Genomic DNA, 20,882 nt, shown 5'->3' with positions numbered 1-20,882 from the left:
AGGTTAGGATTTACCTGGATTGTTCCTAGAGGGAGAGTGGGTGTTTTTCCCTTGAGCCATCACGACTAGCCAGTCAGTTGTCAGACAGTAGGGGTTACTGATCTCTAGTGACGATCCTGGTGTTTAGGGATACCTTCACAAGGGAGGGACCCACCAAGAGGAGAGAGAGCGAGAGTGAGAAAAAGGAGCGGCCCTTAGTAAGCACCTTCATTATTTCAATTAAGAAAACATGAATTGTCTTCAAGAGCTAGTGTGTTCTTGGGACCATTTGTGACAGGCAGTTTAAGTGTAACACCATGCCTGTTTTATATATTTCAGGTGTTCCCAGTATGAATTTCTAAAATGCCCAACTGAGTCCAGACACATTTCATAAGGCATATTTATGTGTGTGGAGGAATAGGTGTGGGGAAGTGTAAAAGCCTGAGCCGTATGCTTTGGAATGGCCAGATGTAAAAATACCCTGAAACTGGGCCCATATGCTTTCAAATAGAACTACCAAGAACGGAGGAGTGGTTGCCATCATTGCTAAAAATACCCTAGCAATTAGAGAATGCGCCAGCACCCAGTCCTCTTCCGATGAACTCCTCTCAGTGAATGTCCCACTCTCAGCATAGCAAACCCTTCTCGTTCACAACATCTATAGACCACCTGGTCAACTATCCTTCTTTGAAGACGACATAACCAGCCTCCTCTTTCAAGATACTAAACCTAACTCACAAATCTTACTCCTGGGTGATTTGAACCTAGGCTTCCAGGACAACCTAGTTACCAACGCGCTAGCCATCCAAAATACCATCGTAGAACTAGGTTTCTCTTTGAAGATATCGGACCCCACCCACTGCAAAGGTAGAACCTTAGATTGGGTTGCAGACCTCAGTTGCAACACCAACCTATTAGCCAATACACCATGCACTTGGTCTGTCCACAATGTCATCTCCTTCGAAATCTCTGATTCTAAACCACTGTCACCTAAGGATATCCAAGCCCCTCCTACAATAACTAGGAACAACCGCCTAATCTCTGTAGAAAGTATTCTCCCTCTAATTCAACCCATTACTCAGGACAAACTTCCTCCAAATTAAAACCCTGAAGAAATGGTAGAGAAGGAAAGCCAAACCGGTAGCTCACCTCAACAAATGGTTCACCCCCGAGTTGAAATCACTTTGTAAAACTAAAAGAGAAGCAGAAGCATCTTGGAAAAAAAAACCTTCAGTTCAAAACAAGGATAAATTCATAACTGCCTCCACTTCCTATAAAACGGCTATCCTAGAAACTAAAAAAGACAGCTATAACAAAAGAATATCTAACGCCAGCTCTAATACGAAGGAGCTCTTCACTATACTTAAAAAATTGGAATCTCCTATCACACCACCTGACTCCTGTATCAAAGATACCCTATGGTGTACAAATATCCAAAAGGCGCTACTCAACAAAATGATAACGCTCCAAACAAAAATCGAAGTGAAAAGAGCTAGCCTATTAACAGCTAAATCTAGCTCCCCTATTCCTATGCATTCCAATACAACCCCCCAATCTACTTCACCTACTAGCCCAAATGTGCCCTTTAAATTCACTCAGGTCACTACCATAGAGGTGGAATCCATCATCAGAAGCCTTAAACCTTCCAGATGTCAAGGTGACATATGTCCTTCTTCCATCATAAAAGAAGGTGCCAAAGAATTTGCCCCATTTATCACCTCCTTTATAAATGCCTCCTTTGTCTCCTGCACTGTCCCGAAAAACTTGAAAGATGCGTGGGTTATGCCCCTCATCAAAAAGCCAAACCTCGACCCTAGTATCCCAACTAATTTTAGACCTATTACCACCATTCCTTTCCTTCTAAAAAATATTAGACAAGGCTGCATACATCCAGATTCAAAACCACCTTGAATCTAACAACCTCCTAGGCCTTAGACAATCTGGTTTCAGACTCAGACACAGGACTGAAACAGCCCTTTTGGACTAAAAAACCAAATGGACGAGGCTGGAGATAACAGCAAACCTGTTCAACTCCTCTTACTGGATTTATCGGCCGCAATTGAATTGGTGGACCATAACATTCTAACTAATCTAACTACAGCCGCCTCATTCTCCAGCCAAGACGCCGCTTGGGTCAAATCCTTTCTAGCAGACAGATCTATGAGGGTCTTCTCACCTATCGCCTCAGCCAATCCAGCCCCCATCAAATGTGGAGTACCACAAGGCTCCTGTGTACCACAGACCCTTTATAACATATACATCAAGCTACTTTTTGACCACCTAGATGAGTTAGGCGTATCATATATGAATTACGCAGATGATATGCAAATTCTCATCACCTTATCAGGCAACTACCATTCTGACACCAAACTCCTAAACGAAATATACAGCAAAATACAGGGGTGGATGGCCAATGAAGGCCTTTGTCTCAATGATGATAAAACTGAGATCCTCCTCATTGGCTCCAAGTTAAAACTCAGTAAACTAGGCCCTAAATATTCCTCATTCATCAAAGACCGTAACCTTATCAAAGTCGACAAAGTAGCTAAAACTCTAGGTTTCTACCTAGACTATGCCTTAACCCTCCAAAGATGAATTAATGCCACAGCCTCTGCAATGGCTCACACATCCAAACTGATAAATGCCTGTCGTCCCTTCCTGAATGCTAACAGTTGTCTCACCCTCGCGAGAGCGCTCATAATGTCCAAACTGGACTGTTGTAATACCCTCTACTTGGGCACCAGCCAAAGTAATCTGCACAAATTACAAGTCCTGCAAAACAACGTTTTCGGAGCTGCCCTTAACATCCCTTGCTCCAGCCACATTACACATATCAGACAAACTGCTAATTGGCTCCCGATCCAAGACAGGATCACCTTCAGAACTCTCATGATCACCCATAAGTACCTATACAATTCAGCTCCCAAGTACCTGACAAACAAATTCTTCAGAAAAGTATCCTCCGGACCTACCAGATCCCCATACGCCCATTGCCTAAATATCCCGACCTTCCGACTAAACAAAGCTGGAGGCTCAAGCTTCCCAGTGTTAGCAGCCAAGACCTGGAATAAACATCCTCTCGCACTAAGAATGGACCCGTTGCTCCTCTCATTAAGGAACAAAACAAAAGGCTAGTTATTTGAGCAAGCTAACTAAATACACCTTGCTCCTTCAAGACTTCTTGATCCCTGTAATTCTCCTGACCGACGCCTGCTCCTTGGCTATGTCTCCGCTTTGGCCTCTTTGGCAAGGTGTAATCCTACCGAAATGCCAGCTATGACCATGTACATGTATATTCTGTACAATTCCATGACTTGCATATATGCTATGCTTACCCCAATATTATGAACATGCCCTGTGTATATTTTGTATTTATGTAATGCTCATTCAAAACTGTAAAAATCATTGTACTTTATATTACCTGTATATAAACTATGTAAGGGCCCAGATACCTTTGGGCTTGGTGCGCTACATAAGCAAATAAAACAAACAAACAGATGCAATACATGTAAAGATAATCAATTAAGGATTGGACCAATATGAAGGGGAGGCAGTAGTGCGAAGATCATTCCCAAATGGGAGTTCTGAAGCGTCGGGAGAGCAGCTTACCCTTTCCATTATTCTTTCAATATAGTATGAGTAATTAATTCAAGACCAGGAACTGTGTTCACGACCAATCAACAGACATATTTTCTTTTTTCCTATATTTTATCGAAATGGCATTTGAAGTTGCTGGATTTTCCATTTTTGACCTGAATGTCAAGCCTTTAGCAGGATTCACCATCACAAGTACTTGTGAAGTTGGTATTCTGTCAGGAATCCTTTTGAGCTTCTTCTGTTATGCAATGCATTCACCTAACGATTTGAAAAGGTCAGTTCGAGTTTAGTACTCTCGTGAGGCTGCGCCATTTTAAGCACTTGCGTGGTTGATGAAGACCCATCCTCAACTTAACCTTGAACTATGACAAGCATGCTATGTTGAATGTTAACTTGCAGAATTTGAAATAAATTCTCTTACTTTTGGAGAATTGGTGATGGCATTAACGTACGAGTCATTCTATCTATCGGTGAGGCCCTTTTTAAGATGGTTGCAAACGGAGGTGTCTCTTTGAAACCACAACTGGGCCTGAGAGTTTTACCTCATTCGTAGCAAACACTCCCAAAAGTACTATCTGGCGATATCCATCCATCTTTTCAGAAGCATGATAACGCTTTCCATACTGGCCCCAAGCATAAAGGAAGGCAGTTGAACTTGCCCAGTGTTTCTGTGCCCCAAGTCTGCTTATTGAGCAACCAATTGTTATCTTCTTTAATAAGGAAGTGGTACTGTGTTCCGTACAGTCCTGGCACACAGCATCTCTTTTATTGTAAGCTAGGATTGCAAATCTGCCAGGATATTCTGTAATGTGGATCTTGGAAATGAGCTCATATCAGCAAGTGGAAATTAACATTGATGCAAGAAACTCTGCCTGAGCGTTGCTTTTGTTTCTACGACGGGTGAGATGACATTTTCTTGAAATCATTGCTAAGGAATTATGTTTGGACCAGTAGCTGAGTGAACAAAGTACAGGTCCCTTTTTTGTGGAATGTCACTGCTGTCACTGAGGAGTGGTGTAGCATGGTGTATCTGGTTATTGCCATTATAAGCAAAACCAACAAATGAAGCCCTGTAGTCCCTGTATCATGTTTTTATGTAGCTCTTGCTGATACATTGTTGTATATTGCTTTGATGTAAAAAAAACAACTTTAATATGAACATCAAAGGAGTGCACTAAAGCACACTTGTTAATTTCATTGCTTCGTGGATTGGGGTTTAAAGGAAAGCTAGTGCTGTTGGACCTTCATATGCAATGTTATCCCCAGGATTTTAGGTGGGCAGAGCCATTTCCACTTCTGAAAGATACTGAACATGCATTTGCGGGGTGAAAGGGTACTTTTTGAGGGCAGATGACCTCCACCCATTCGTAATTGCAGATCCTCATCAGAGACGTTGAGCATTGGTACAGTCTGAAGATGATGTACAGCAAAGCTATTATGTGCTTGCCATTATCTAGTTGAATAACCCATCGAAACACCGAGACCCTCATGTTTTTCTTTTCTCTATGTTGGAACAACTTAATTCACAGATCTGACAAGCAATTACCATGGCATATTTTGGTGTCGCCACTTGGCTTCTTGTAGCCTGCAGCAATTGGAACTGCACCAATCCTTCTGGTGATTGTCTTTCATTTGGGCAAAGATCTTTGCGTTCCAAACACTGTTTTGTAGCACAAACATGGTTACCTCAGTGAAAAAAGAAAGGAGATCATGGGTGCCTAAATGAAAAGGAGTAGGTAAATATATGGAAACCAAACACACAGGACGTGCACTATTCCCCTTCTGAACTGCAGCACTATACAGTAAACGTAATGTCCATATCACCAGAAAACCTGTTTGTATGCTAATGCGCAGTAAATTCACTCTAGTTTACCTGTTTGACCTTTATGCCCTTTTATTAACATGCAATACTAATCTGTGTTTATACCTAAGAGGCTTTTAGAGTCTGTGACATATGTAGCGTTAATAGATGTTTTCTTGTTTTTTTAGGAAAAACATTTTTTCCACAAAGTTAACGAGCGACTGTCCAAGCCTAATTTGTTCATATTGAATAATCGTTGGGATGCCTCAGCTTCCGAACCAGAGTACATGGAGGATGTGAGTTGCTCTACTGTTACTTGCCAGACACTTGATAGAAGTATTTCACAGTAGGCTAATTTATGCAGAAGCAGGTTTTCACCGCAACAACTACTCAAATTAAAATATTAATTATCTGCCAAAGAACATGTTTTGATGGTTTATAAATCTAATCTGCCATCTTCATGCTGCTTCCAGGCACTGTGAACCACATGCTCCAATGGTACAAACATTCTGGATTGAGTTACATTGTGAGGATGAGACTTAATCCATTTAAACCAAGGGGATTTTTGTGTCTTTGTTCCCTTGTTACCCTGTCTTTAGAAACCGATATTATAAGAACATGCCACAAAATGAATTCAAGTCCTTTGATTTTATCATGAAGACCAGTGACTGCCAGAGGAAATTGCCACAGCATGCAGCATTTGACTCTTTCCCTTATATCGATACTCACTGCATGATATTTTTAGAGGTGGTGTATCGAAGTGTTTACATCCAGATTAATCTATAAAAATGCGATAAATTACACATTTTAGCAAATGAGGCTCACACTTGATGAAATTAAATTTGTTTCTTTACACAAAGTGATTAGATTTCTGTCCTTTTGCATGTGCATGGAAGTAACACTGATAATTGATGACTGATGTTCCGGCTAAACCTTATGCGAAAGACTGGTTGAATTACATAGGCATTGCCGTAGCTTATGCAACCTTCACTTATTTGCAGTTCCTCGCACTCTTTTCTCTTTGGTCACCTGATCACTGCCTGCTCCTATTTACTGCTATCTTTTCCACCTACACTTTTCATAATGACTGCAAATTGTCCTTCTTTTAGTTGAACACACACCCACTTTGGCCCAGTACTTAAAATATTTTAGCCCAGCATGTTTTACAGGCCACTATTTGAAACTTGGGCATTTTTTTGAAATTCTGACTATACAGCACCCTGACCTATATTGCGTTTGTGATCACTAGTAACCACAACAGAATAAGAGTGCATGCATTATTTGAGGTTCCTGGATGGTGTTTAACTATCATCGTCAATACTAGCATCTGTGGCTTGTATGCATGGATGTAGGTATTCTTACGGGGCAGCCTTTGTTTTGCCCGACTCTTGGGATGTTACAAACCTATCGATTTTAGCATTTTTTGTGCAGCATAAAAATGTGTTAAATGTTGTATCCATAACTGCTTTACGCGGCACCAGACCTTCCTGCTTCCAAACCACAGAGCCTTTTCTCTGTTCATGTTGCCAGGACATCTTTTGTGGCAGTAATAAATGAAAGTATTTCTGTGCTGTTTGTATGGCCAGGGTCTGTCCTGACCATTGGTGTTTTAGCACATTCTACTGGGATCCTGGATTGAGACCAATTTCTGGGGCTTAACCTGCATGTCCAATTATCTTTGGCATATCTACACATACCCTGCATGCAGCGGCTTCCACTTTAGCATCCCATGTGTTTTTGGTCTTGATCTGATTTAGTTTCAGCCAGGCATCTCAAGGGCAGGTTTCACTGGTATGCAGGCACTTGGCTTCCACTCCACTGCACCTTGCCAGAATTATCTTGTTACAACGGAAGCAAAAGGAAAGGATACTTAAAACTTTATTTTCATGCTCCCATACAAATGAACCACTGCATGTAGGAACGTTTTGCGAAGTGGGCTGTTTTGGTTCCTGCAGTATCCTGTGGATTTCACTTTCCGATGCCTTTTGAGCCAAATGCTTCCCTGCTCTGAGTATTCACAGCAGCCTAACACCTGTGCTTACTTCAAGGTACCATTTATACTTAACCTGCATAGCTGCCACAAATTGCCAGGGACTAAAACCAGATGCTCACTCTCAGTTGGCCTCAAGGCCTAACAGTTGGATAGTTCCAGAGAAAACCATAGGACATGATGCCAGAATGCTTCCAAAGTGGAACACTGGCCTGGATCCCAGTACAAATTCATGGCAAAACGAATTATACAAAGAAAGGAAGCTGCAAAACACTTAAGGTGCAGCAGCAAAGTCACATGTACGATTGATAATGAGGCCTAAGTTTAAGTTGGTTACCAAAAACACTTGCTGATTCCCGTTTAGGATGTGACTTGTGAAGGCCATCAAAATGCTTGACCCTTCCAGAGCTGATAAAGGCCAAAAGAAGACCACCAAGATTGGCTTAAGGTCTATCCATTGCTTTGGAGTCTTAAGGCTCTCTAGTTTATAATTCTGACTCCTTTCTCCTTGGAGGGGAGGTATTGCACTATTCAATCCTGCATTCTTAAAAAGGTGTGCACTATTAGTATCCAGTCTATGACCTAATCATACTGAGATCCTGTTTGAATCTCTCTTCGCCAACCAAAGCTTATTGCTGCTAAACCCTTTAGCTCTTTTCATCTGATGCCAAACAAGGGAGAGAGTCTTGATGCTCCATACGGAGAGCTGCAAAGAGGAATGGCCACATCTGATTGAATTGCAGATGTGTTTTTCTCCCATCATTAATAGAGATCAGAAAGTCCAACCTGTTGCCGTTTTACTTGAGAAAGTTACCCCCATTGTTAATTGCAGAACAACTTTGCAAGCCCTGCCCCAATCTAACCTTGCTTTCAGCAGTAGAGAAATATCTCAGTATCCATTTTGGACTCGCCCACTTTTACTGACATACAGTTTCCCTGAAACTTCCCCTCTTTTTTTGCTGCAAAATATAGATGGTAAGTGGGGGTAAGGTATATATAGGGGTGGGGGCATTAAGAGGACTGGTGCAGGGGGTCACCCCCCACATTTTTACAGCAGAAAAGTTGGTAAATAAACATTCAGTGAGTGTGGGCTGGTGAAAAATAGCCAGGAAACGTTCATAGAACCTCCATTTTATATTGTGACCTCTACCCGGCCACCCTGTATTTTATGCCAGACATACTCCCATATTACCATACTCTAGGTTCACAGATATTACTTGGCGGCAAAGGTTGACAGCTCTTTCTGTACTAAAGTATCCTGCACAACATCTACTGAGGCTTGGGATCTCGCAACCTTTGCATCATTCATGAAATCAAATCTCATAAAAACTTAGTTTAAGAATGTATATGCACAAGATAACACTACAACCAAATACCTCCTGTTTGTGAGAGGCTACTTCCAGGTGGTTGTACTGGTCCTTTCTACAAGACCATCCCATCTCCTTTCCGAGCTGAGCACAAATTGAATGCTGACAACAATGATGAGCGTCTAAGAGCATATAGACAAGAACTCCCTCTGTAATGCTGGACATTATCGTACAGTCATGGACAACATCATTGTGTTGCAAGAACTTAGTTCAATAAGCCCTCACCCTAACAGGAAGGGGCATTTCTTGGTGCTTACGCCATCCATGGCCAGTAAGAGTTCAACCATCTATACCAAAGATTTACTGAAGTATGCTACCAAATTCTGGCCAAGGTGCCATTCTAATGGATTGTGTCCTCCCACGTATTAAGTATCTTTGATATTTCCTAATATCCAGTTTGCTGCTTCTTAAAAAAAAAAAAAAATCCCTTTAAGAGAGCATTACGCTTCGATGCCTGCCGAGTCGATGTCCCTCAGAGGCCTCCGTCTCGACGCCGACGTCATAACGGGTATAAGTAGCACGCGCAGTGTCCGTTGCTCAGTTCCGTTTTTTCCGCGCTTGCACAGCTTTGGGAATGTAACGCTTGGTTCTGTGAGAATATCGAAATTCTTTGAGTTTTCTGTGAAAATCTTCTCTAACTTCGATCGAGATGGCCTCCTCATCGGCTCCGTCTACGCCACGGTCCGGTTTCAAAAAATGCTTTGACTGCGGGGCTAAGATGTCCATGACAGATCCACACAGGGTCTGTCAGTGGTGCCGTGGGGCAGAGCATCCATGTTCAGATTGCAGCCAGTGTATGTCAATGACGGCGTAGGCCTTGAGGGAGCGCAGAGGGGAAATTGGGTAGACGTAAGCCCCAAAAGTCCATTACCTCAACCAAATGTACCGCCGATGAGTCGAGACCTTCGTCTCCTCGTCACAAAAAACACTCCCGATCACGGTTTCGCAGTGGATCACGTCATTCATCCTCTTCGAAGCATAGTAAGAAAAGGCGCCATAGTTTGCTATCCACCTCATCCTCCAATACACCGTAGAGGGTCATATGGTCAACCAAATACAGTTCCCTGGCACAGTGGGAGTAATTCCGTAAAATCATGCTAAAGGTGTTCGAGAACGCGGCCTTGCCCCCCTCGAAGACACCTAAATGTGATACCCCAGGAGAAAGACCTGGCAAACACAGAAGCCGTGACTCTTCGACCTTGGCGGGAGAAACTCCTCGAGAGCGGGAGAAACTCCTTGAGTCGAGAAAAAGCCTCTGTGACGCACAAGAAGACTCATTGGTCTTGACTCATCTGGCGAAGCCGAAGACTGCGTCACCGACGCCCTCATCGACTCCATCGAAGGAGAAGCCATTGACGCGTCGACCTCCTCGACGCCGTTCAGGACAATACCTTTGATTCCGTCGAAGACATCGACATCGCAGTCGATTCCATCAACAACCTCGAAGCCAATAACTGTTTCACCGAAGCCGCTGACGTCATCGTCGACGTTTTTGACTATTTCTGCACCAATAGTGACATCCATAACTCCTACTTCATTTGAGAGACGTTCTATACCACAACCCTGTTTAGATTACTTCAAGACTCTATCCTCAATCTGAGGAGGGAGCATCATCTGATGAGGAAAGACCTTTTGGTACAGAGTATGGAAGGTCTTCTATCCCAGAAGAACTGGTCTCAGAAGAGTCCAAAATAAAACATCTGCAGGACTACCTGCATGAAGCAAGTGGGATTGATACTTCCCTGGAAGTTGACTTCGGTAGGCCTGATCCAGGGGATCATGCAGAAAGCAATTACAGAATGCTTATAACTAGAGTGATGGAGTATATGGGGTGGTCTAGGCCCACACCTGAATACAAACAAGATTACCTAACGGATATACTTGAAAGGGACCACAGGAGGAGGACCCTATTGTCCCCTTTCACAAAGCTTTGCATAAAAGGGTGTCTACCAACTGGCAAACGCTGGAGGTGATCCCTGCAGTTAACAAAAGATTGACAGCTAAATATAGAGCATCAGCTGCAGATCATCTATATCTTTCAAAGCACCCAACTCCAGAAAGTCTGATTGTACAGGCTGCAACTTCTTCTGGGAAGCAGAATGCATACTCCACAATCCAGCAGGATCGTGATGACAAAAGGTTTTATGCCATGACGAACAAAGATTTCTCGGCATGCAGCATGGCCTTAAAGTCTGCTAATGACACATGCACGCTGGCAAGGTTTACCCACACCCTTTGGGATTGTGTTTCAATGGCGGTTGACCGTCTCCCCGAAGGGGAGAAGAGAGACGGTTTCTTGAACATTATCAAGGATGGAAAGGGCGCTATGTGCGAGTCCCTCCAGACCGGTCTCCATGGCAGCTACTACGACAATCCGCAGATTTGCGTGGTTGCAGAGTTCGGTATTTGCCCCAGATGTACAGTCCAGGCTTCTGAATATGCCGCTTTGACGGCACACATCTATGTGGTAAGAAAGCTGATGACAGTTTGGAGAATTTGCAAACTTCCAAGGCAGCGGCCAAATCTCTTGGAGCTGCAATAAGGCAAACTCCAAACTGCCCCACAGGTGCGCCCTGGAGGGGTAAGTCCTTTCGCTATTCCGCATTCAGAAAAGGCAGAGGACAACCAGCTCAAAGAGGCCAGAGACTATTCCCCCGTGGTGGACGGGCTAGAGGTAGTAAGCCCGCAACAGCAGGGGCTACTTTACCCTCAGCCTCTGCGTCAGTCGCCTAAAAACCTCTGAGGTCATCACAAGACAGCAGTAGGAGGCAGGTTATCTTAACATCTGACAGAATGGCAGGCTATTACTTCAGATGCTTGGGCATTGGAGACAGTTGCCCAGGGTTACTGCCTGCCTTTTCTACGCACACCTCAGAGTCATCCACTGAGGAACAACTCTCTGAAGTTTCCAGATCTGCTCCTTATGCAAGAGATTCTAGACCTGCTAGAGAAAGGTGCTATAGAACCGGTACCTGTAACAGAGAGGAACAAGGGTTGGTACTCCCCATATTTTCTAATTCCGGAAAAGAATGGAGAAATGAGACCCATCAAGGATTTACGAGAATTGAACAAGTTCCTCAGGAAGGACAATGTTCAAGATAGTTACTCTTTCTCAGATCCCTCAGGCCCTCCAGCTTCAGGATTGGTTGGTATCTCTGGACCTTCACGATGCTTACTTTCTTGTGCCAATCCATCACAAGCACAGAAAGTACCAGACTATAAGTTACTCTATAAGAAACTCTCACTATAAGTTTCGGATTCTGCCATTTGGGCTAACCTCCGCCCGAAGGTTTTCACCAAGCTAATGGCGGTTGTGGCAGCGAGTCTCAGGAGAGGGGGGATACACGTCTACCCCTACCTGGACGATTGGTTGATCAGGGCCAGTTCCCTGGAACAAGCCCTGGATCATCTAAACTATGTTTGCCACTCCCTCCGCAGGCTGGGCTTCTCCCTCAATTTCAAAAAGTCCCACATGATACCATCACAAAGACTCCAATTTGTCGGAGCAGTCCTGGTTACAACCCTGGGGAAAGCCTTGCCACCATAGGTGAGGGCTCAAGACATTCTACAGATGGTGACAAAATGTCAAAATTCCCAACACCTTCCGGCCTTCGACTTTCTGGGGTTGCTCGGCCTGATGGCATCCTGCATCTTTCTGGTGCCACAGGCTCGCCTGAGAATGAGATCTCTCCAATGGGCTCTCAGGACCCAGTGGTCACAGTTCTCAGGAAAAATGTCAGATCTTCTACAAATTCCAAACAAGGTCTCACTGGACCTTCAGTGGTGGGCCTGTCAGGAAAACATCTTGAAAGGAGAACCTTTTTGGCAACCATCGCCAGAGATAACAGTAGTGACGGATGCCTCACCCACGGGGTGGGGAGCCCATACCAATGATTTTACCATCAGCGGTCGTTGGTCTCCATCGGAGTCCAAACTACACATCAACCTGTTAGAGCTGAGAGCAATCAGACTAGCACTGAAGGCTTTTCTGCCATCTGTACGGGGAAAGAATGTCCTGATAATGACGGACAACACAGTGGCCATGTACTACCTCAACAAGAGAGGAGGTGTAGGATCACTACCACTGTGGAGAGAGGCAATGCAGCACTGGTTCTGGGCAATAGAAGAAGAAATCTTTCTGTCGGCAGTTCACCTAGCTGGAGAAAGGAACACAGCGGCGAATGCTCTGAGCAGTCAGAGCACAGACTCCCACAAGTGGGAACTAGCTCAGGAAGTCCTTCACGAGATCTTACCCTTTGGGGTACCCCTCAAGTGGATATGTTCACAACCAGTGTCAACAGGAAGTGCAAACTGTTCTGCTCAAGGGAATTTCCCCTCAGAGGAGCTCTAGGAGACGCGTTTGTGGTGGACTGGGAATTTCGGCTCCTGTACGCGTTTCCTCCAATCCCAGTCATTCCTCACGTAATAAGGAGGTTCAGGAAATCCATGATCTTAATTTCCCCGGATTGGGCCAGAAGAACATGGTACCAGGACTTTCTATACATGTCCATCTGTCCTCCGATTCATTTTTCACAAAGAGAGGATCTTCTCTCGCGAGAGGAGGGTCAGGTTCTCCCTCCGGATATCAGGACTCTCAGCCTTCACGCATGGTTTCTGAGAGGCTGAGATACAAAGATTGGGACCTCCCGGATGACGTAATGGAAGTTTTGCTTTCTGCCAGAAGGCCAGCAACCAAATCCTTATACCGCTGCCGTTCGAACAAGTTCTGCCGCTGGTGTAGAGATGAGAATGTTGACCCTTTCACATGTAATACACCGATGGTGTTGTCTTTCCTTTTGCACTTAGCAAATCTGGGGCTCCAGATTGGCACGATAAAAGCTTACCTAGCAGCGCTGTCCATCTTCAAGCGCACTAATGAGGAAGTCTCTTAATTTAAAATACCTTTGGTAATACAATTTTTGAAGGCATTAACTAATGTTTACCCCCCCCCCCCACCCCTAACTCCTTTTCCAGTCGCCCTGTGGGACCTAAATTTGGTCTTAACATTTCTAATTGGTACTCCTTTTGAACCCCTTCATTCGTACCCAATAAGACTTCTTACCCTCACAACTGTCTTTTTGGTGGCAATAACATCTACCCGAAGGGTGAGTGAGCTACATGCTTTATCCTGCAAGGCTCCTCACACTGTCTTTCACAAGGACAAAGTGGTATTACAGGTGAAGCCTAACTTCCTCCGCAAGGTTTTTTCGTAATTTCATATTACCCAAAAAATAACCTTGCCTTCCTTTTGCCCTCCTCCACATCCGGGGAAAGAGGAAGAAAGGCTGCGCAGTCTCGATCCAAGGCATGCCTTGTGTTTCTATATTAGCAGACTAGCAAGAATGAGACAATCTGACCAATTGTTTGTGGGTTACACAGGTCCTAAATTGGGCATAGCCATCACTGAACAAACCATCTCTAGATGGATTATTCGAACTATTGTAGAGTGGTACAAGTTGGCCAATAAAGAACCCCCAGAGCATATATAGTCTCATTCAACCAGGGGTATCGCAGCTTAGTCAACTCTTTAAAGGGGAGTTCCAATAAAGGACATTTGCGCAGTTGCCATATGGTTGTCCGCACACACTTTTACAAGATTTTATAGTCTGCATTCCTCCACTAGCCAAGAATCTAAATTTGGAAAGGCAGTACTGCACTCTGTGCATACTAAAAAATTAAATGTTACTCCCTCCTGTATATTACTGCTTTGGGAGTCTATCAAAGATAAGGAATACGTGATGGGACACAATCCATTTGAAGAACAAGTTACTTACCCATCGTAACGTTCTTTCGGCTGGATGTTCCTCCCAAGTATTCCTTATTGTTAGGGAGAATTCTCAGAAATGTGCTAATTCCTCTCGACCTTAGAGACACCCAGCTCTTTTGCTGGACTCTAGGACTTTTTTATTTTTACCTGGAGAGAGTGAGAACCTTTTTTCCCCACTCTCTCATGTATTTTAAAGTGATTTCCTCTGTTTCTTTTGGTTTTTGGAGTCTGACAAACTCCATAGGCATCTTTTACATTGTAGCACACAGCACCTTCAGTGTAGTGCTACGAGGAACTCTTTCAGATTTCCCCAAAGGTTTAAATGCCTTTCTGTGGGATAACTACTGTTTCCCAGAGCAGTAAAGTGAAATTGACTTTACTTTGCAATTGTAACTCTAGACCTAGCACACACTATCTTACCATAGAGTGCTGGAAGGGATACTTAGTAATCCCTTTGTCTAGCTTGTCATGTAACATTTTTTATTTTACCCTTTACACAATTAATGGCTGGTGGCAGTGGTAACTTTTTACTACCATGGTGTGTCTTTACCACGGACTGCGTTCGCAGCTGGAGTAAAGCACCGTTGGGTGCCAATTTTTGTCAAAATGGCCCAGTCTTCTTTTTTTGCCATTTATTATTATTTAGGTCCTTTTTTTTACTCTGAGCGCCAAACCAGGTTTGGTCCCTTTGTTCGTTTTGTCTTTGGCGGGCTTCACGAGTGAAACCCGCTTCTGGCTCCAGGGTGTCTGGTGGGGGTAGGAAGTGAGGAAGGTGCCTGAAACTCCCTGTGCTTAGTCGCCAAGGAGACCCAAATGCAATCTGTGATGATTGCTGACTGGCTGTCCGGGCAAGGATAGCCACCCTGCTGGGTGATGAATGGGCGAAACCTACATAAAAGGCAAGGCTTTTTGGCTTGGAAGGCATAGTCGATCACTGGACGAAGGAATCCGAAGAAGAACTTGAAGACGACGCCTGCTGCAACTCCTGGACCGTTAGTTTGCCCGGTGAAGCCCTGCTGCTATGCTGAAGCTCCAAATTCGTATCGACAGAGAAGCCCCTGCAAGGACGACTTCTCCCTTTGAGTTGGTGGGACCAATGAACTCCAAAGTAAGCCACATGGACATCCTTCTCGGAGCTGGTCGAAATTCTACAGAGTTGCTGCTGAAAACGAATAACCAGGGAGAGGAACTCCAGATTGTGTGCGTTGCTTTTAAGCTGGCCAAGAGCTCCAGGAAGATCCTCCGGACTCCCAGGAAGCAGGACTAACCGAGCCTGAGCCACCTCAACAGAGTGCTGCCCCCTCCCTCTTCTCGCTCCCCCTCTCCCTCCCTTTCCCTCTTCCCCCCCCTTAAGCCTCTCCCTTCTTTTTCCCCCACCCCATCCTCATCCTCACCCCTCCTTGCCTCCTCCTCCTGCTACCCTCCCCCCTCTCCCTCCTAGCTCTCCTCCACTTCTCTCCCCATTCCCTCTGTCAAATTGCTCTACATACTGTTTTGTTGACTGATTCAAAATTGTAATTTGCGTCTTTGTTACTGTTATTGTTATATTAAATGTATCCTGTTGTTGTTAATGTGCAGCGCTTTGGTATTAAGCACTAGATAAGCCTAATAAATACAAATACAAATGCTGGACCTCAGAAGCAAGGAAAGCCCACCTCAACAGCCAGGAACCTCAGTGTTGCTGATTGCGGTAGACGCCTGGTGCTGAAACACTGAATTGCCACTTGTTTGAAGATATCCGGTTGCTGTCGGTAACCGTCCCATTTCAGTGCAGGAGTCCCCAGAAGTCCTCCCTCTTGTCCCCACAACTGAGGCCCAGGAACAGCAGAGTGCTGCACAGGAACAGAACTCATCTGCTGTTTTACTTCTATCTAAAGGTACTGTTAAGTCTAAGAGCACTTACCTCTTGTTGTAGATTTGTTTCTACTCTTCACAAGCCTAACCACCTGTGCCCCTGCATTGATTCTCCTTTTTCACCAATGACTTCTAAAAACATTGTGCAAAGACTTTTCTACCTACCTGCAAAAAGTGCTTCAGCTACATAGACGTTTGCCTATTGACTTTAGCCTAACCTATTTTCACTGAAAAACTCTTCTCTCCTCTGACATTGGGGAGGGTTGAAAGGTAATTGCCTGCCTACGAATAATTGTGATCTCTTGTATATTCTAATAACCTTTGCTTTGACACATCTCGATAGTATTCTAAATGCCAAACAGTAACATATCAATGTTCACAGTGTCATAAACAATTGATGTCACCTGAGGGTGTAGGAAGGGTCTGTGTGGCATCCCCAATGAGTGCTTACTGATTTAGAAACTAAGAGTGTGTATTTTATGAAGGTATTTGTGTGTTGCTATTATATTGCTCCCTTCTAGGAAGGCTTATTGAAATGACCGGTAAATAAATAAATGTTTCATCAAGAAGCCTTGAGTTTGTGTTTTTTTTTAATACTTGTCACTGTGAATCTTTGTGTACCCACTCTACTGCTCACATTGACCCCTCTTGAGATAAGCCTGGCTGCTCTACCACTCTACCAACCTGTGGAGTTCAGACTTATTCAAAATGTTGGGTCCTATTTCCAGGAGGCTAAAGTTGTTGTAGTGTCCCCTAAAGGCACTACCCCAAATCTTTACCTAACACTTATCGCCCCTCCCATCCTTCCCCACAGTAAAACTTCCCTTGTGGTTAGTCTGTGCTCCGTCAAGGGTAGTAACTGTCTCATCCTGGACCGTGCTTCGCTCTTCAAAACAGAACTGAGCAACGGACGCTGCGCGCTCTACTTATACCCCTGATGACGTCTGTGTCGAGATGGAGGCCTCTGAAGAACATCGACTCAACAGGCATCGACACGCAGCGCCCTCTACTGGGAATTTTATTTCCGAAGTAGCAAGCTGGATTTTAGGACATATCAAAGGTAAGGAATACGTGGGAGGAACATCCAGTCGAACGTTACCATGGGTAAGTAACTTGTTCTTCAACCCCGGTGATTAAGAGGATTGATATCCTCATACCAACCAACTGAGTCTTCTGTGGCTGGTGGTGAAGCTCAAAAGGTGCAAACGCTGAGCACCTTCCCCCTTAGTCCATTTATTTATGCTTCTAGGACAAAGAAGCCACATTCATTAACATGATGGTGAAACAAATGACAATCACCTTGTGTCTCTATGCCCAGCTAATATGGATGCTGTTTGGGCAGGATGTAGCTACAATTTTTTGAATGAAATGGCACAATTGGAGGCAGACCTCATCTAAATAATGCCCCTCACCATATGGATAGTGTTACTCTGGATATGTGTCCTTGTGTCCGTTTGATAATCAGCATTGCCCGCTTCTTTCATGTCTTTCCTAGCTCTCAAAAACACGGTTTGGACCTTCCATTTGACAGATGCTATTCCTAAGACCCATGCCCCCAATATATCTATGCAAGAAGTGCGTGTATCCAAGGTTGTCCGAGCAATATCTGTTTATGGATTTAGTGGCTTCTCCAGCTAAAGAACAGGGCAGACACAAATGCTCTAGTGTCTATAGGATGAAGCAGGACACGTCAACAAAGGATTTTTTTTCTTTGCAGCTCCTTTAGCTGAATGATAGATTCTACTTTCACCACAGACCACACCTCTCTGGTCGAATCAACTGTCCTCACACTTTTAAGCTTGGAGCGGTAACATGCAGGAATCTTTGATTCTGTCTGTAGTAGCGCAGGAAATTAGGCACACTTCGCCAACGTTCTCACTTGCTTAGCCACTTTGCAGCCACTAAATCTTTCCAGATGACCTAATTAAAGCTTCGAGAGCATGTAGGCCACAGACCTCATTCCTCCAGCAGAGCTTAACCTGTGGGTCTTCTTCGTCTTTGTGTGTTAGACATTGGTGGTATAAATGCTCTTCACCCCTTTTGGGTTCTTGGGTGTATATCTAGGGTTTATCTGAGGAGAAGGTCTGCACCCAGGATTCCACCGAAGGTGTGATGGCAGTGGTAGTACATTTCTGATACTTGTGAATCTGCTTAGAATCACATTCTGTGCATATAGTACGACATCTAGTGGTAATCGCAGGGTATTGCATGAGTTTTTCAAGGATCGAAAAGGGACGTTGTCATGAGCATGACTGTAAAACTATTCCCAACGTGACGTGTAGTGTACCCAAAATCCTTAACACGTCGAGGTCCAACCAGATTGTTTTTTTCTGCCTGTCTAGTCGATCACACCAATGCCGAACTCGTAAGAGTTAATATTGCTGATTCAATTTGTAAGCGGTTCGCGCATACCCTCTCGATGGCTGCTTCGATGGCTACTTGACGTTTGGTCCTGCCTCGCCAACGATCCTTCTGTAGACCGCTCAGCGACTGATTTCCACAAGGCCTCGACCTATGGCCTGGCTTCACAGTAGGGAGAGTGGGGCTCTGTTATTACTGACTTCTCTTGAGAATACCTTTTTTTCTAAGCCCCTACTCTTCTTTTTTCTTCCATCTGGCTGCAGTTTCCCTCTGCTATTGAGAGGGCACCTTTTTAAATTCTGCCAGTCTTGCAACGGCAAATTTCCCTGGAAGGATACCCATTACCAAGGCAATCGGTGCCTGACTCGTGATCACGAGAAGCGGCGCTGCAAGGCCTGCAAACTTTTTTGCCCTAAAACCTTAAAAGGCAGATGCACAAAGAAGTGGGCGGCCTATGCCATGCAGGCTGAGTCATTCCCCCACCGGCGCCGTCACCTTGGATGAGGACTACATTGGCAACTGTGGCTCGGAGACCGTTGACCTAATGGTGGAACCCTTGCGTTCCCACGTGTCCGTCCCCGGCCCCGCTAAGCATGCCGCCGGCATTGCGATGGGGCAGTCACATCCCGACGACAAGGACACTCACTCATCACGTGCTCATGAGCACACAACCCCCACACTTTCCTCGACGGATCCAGAGAGAAAGCTACCCACGCCCGAAGGACCGTCAATCTTCGGCGAGGCCTCCTGAACCTCGCGGTTCAGTGCCCTCTACGCATCCTCCTCCACAGCCTACTCATGGCAATAAGTCTTCTGTTTCAGCAGGCGCTCCTTCTAAATCCCTGACCCTCGATGCGCTAGCGTCGAAAGATGTGCCAAAGCGCGTCCATTCATTGAAAATGCTCCCTAAGCTTCGGGACAGTTTTCACGTTTCAGACCCCATGAAGGCCTCCCCTTTGCCTGCAGGCTATTCACAGGCCTCTCCTTTTTCCAGGGCCCTGCAGCAGGACCCAACTCCATCTACCTAGCTCTTTCCTCCTCCTGCAGACTCAGCAGAGATAGGTTTTTAAGCCTGTGTGAATTTATTAATTTCTCCCGCCAATTTGATGAGATCCTCAAATGCCACAGGCCTGTTGATTCCTGTCCAGTCCCTCAGAAATCAGAGACTGCTCACTCCAGGTGCCCATTTTCCATCCTTGGAGGAACCCCATCCTCAGGACCCCCAGGTGGATGTATTTCTGGATGTCCTGGATTACCAGGACATGTATTATGTCCCAACCCTGGCCACACTCAAGACCCGACCTCCCATGACCTAGTCTGGGACCCCGCAGATGATCGGGGCATATGGCACTCTACACTGCCACATTACTCTGACCCTGTGAACATTTCTTTTACGCTCCTCCTGTCACTTAATCCAGAGTTTCGTCGCCTATCGACAACCAAGTGCTCTTTAACAATCTTCTTAAGAAGGCGCCTGATCATTTTAAAATCACCACTGTCCCTGATTTTGTGAAGGACATTCTTAAAGAAAAGGTCCCAGTCAGCCAGGATATTCCCCTGTTGATTTCAGTGAAGAAACAACTAGCCCCCTCTCTGTTGACACCCTTGCTCACTCGTGCGGTCCTCCCTCAAGTGGAGAAAATGTCCCACCCGGCACCTTCAGACCTGCTGTACAACAGGGGCCACAACGTTAAGGATTCCCTAGTTGTCAACACGGAAAAGGGCAGGAGTTCTGCTATCCTCGTCGGAGGTCACTCCAGACAAGGACTGCAAAAAATGGTATGCTCTCCACAAACGTGTCACAACCTCTGCCGCTTTCTGTACCCGGCCTGGCAACAACCTGGGTAAAAATTCTCCCCTTTGGCATTGACTCAGCACCAAGGGTGTTTACGAAGGTACTAGCGGTAGCAGCAGCTCACCTGTGCAGGCAGTCCATCTCTGTGTAGCCTTACCTCGATGATCAGTTATGAGCCAGAGACTCGTATGGAGCATGTCTGGGGAATACCCAGAGGAGAGTAGATCTCCTTTTCAATCTAGGTTTCTTCATCAAAGGGAAGAAATCCAGTCTGATCCCCAGCCAAGTCAAACAGTTTCTGGGAGCCCTAATTCGGACAGAAGACGGTCTCGTCTTCCCCTCCAACGAGAGGGTTGAAAACATGTAGTTCC

At 45.0% G+C, this 20,882-nt stretch overlaps 1 protein-coding gene across 3 annotated transcripts in view; it reads left to right on the top strand.

The window, feature by feature from the left end:
- Positions 1–20,882, top strand: part of MFN1 (mitofusin 1) — a 1,384,201-nt gene that overhangs the window by 718,555 nt on the left and 644,764 nt on the right. For all 3 annotated transcript variants that reach the window (XM_069618688.1, XM_069618687.1, XM_069618686.1), the window contains one exon: positions 5,566–5,673. In XM_069618688.1, the coding sequence (XP_069474789.1) occupies positions 5,566–5,673 (108 nt within the window). The remainder of the gene's footprint in view (positions 1–5,565; positions 5,674–20,882) is intronic.

This window comes from Ambystoma mexicanum, chromosome 10 (genome assembly GCF_040938575.1).
Source record: "Ambystoma mexicanum isolate Mex_15411 chromosome 10, UKY_AmexF1_1, whole genome shotgun sequence".
NCBI lineage: Eukaryota > Metazoa > Chordata > Amphibia > Caudata > Ambystomatidae > Ambystoma > Ambystoma mexicanum.
Note: the sequence above shows the minus strand (reverse complement) of the source record. Positions and strands in the feature narration are given on the sequence as shown.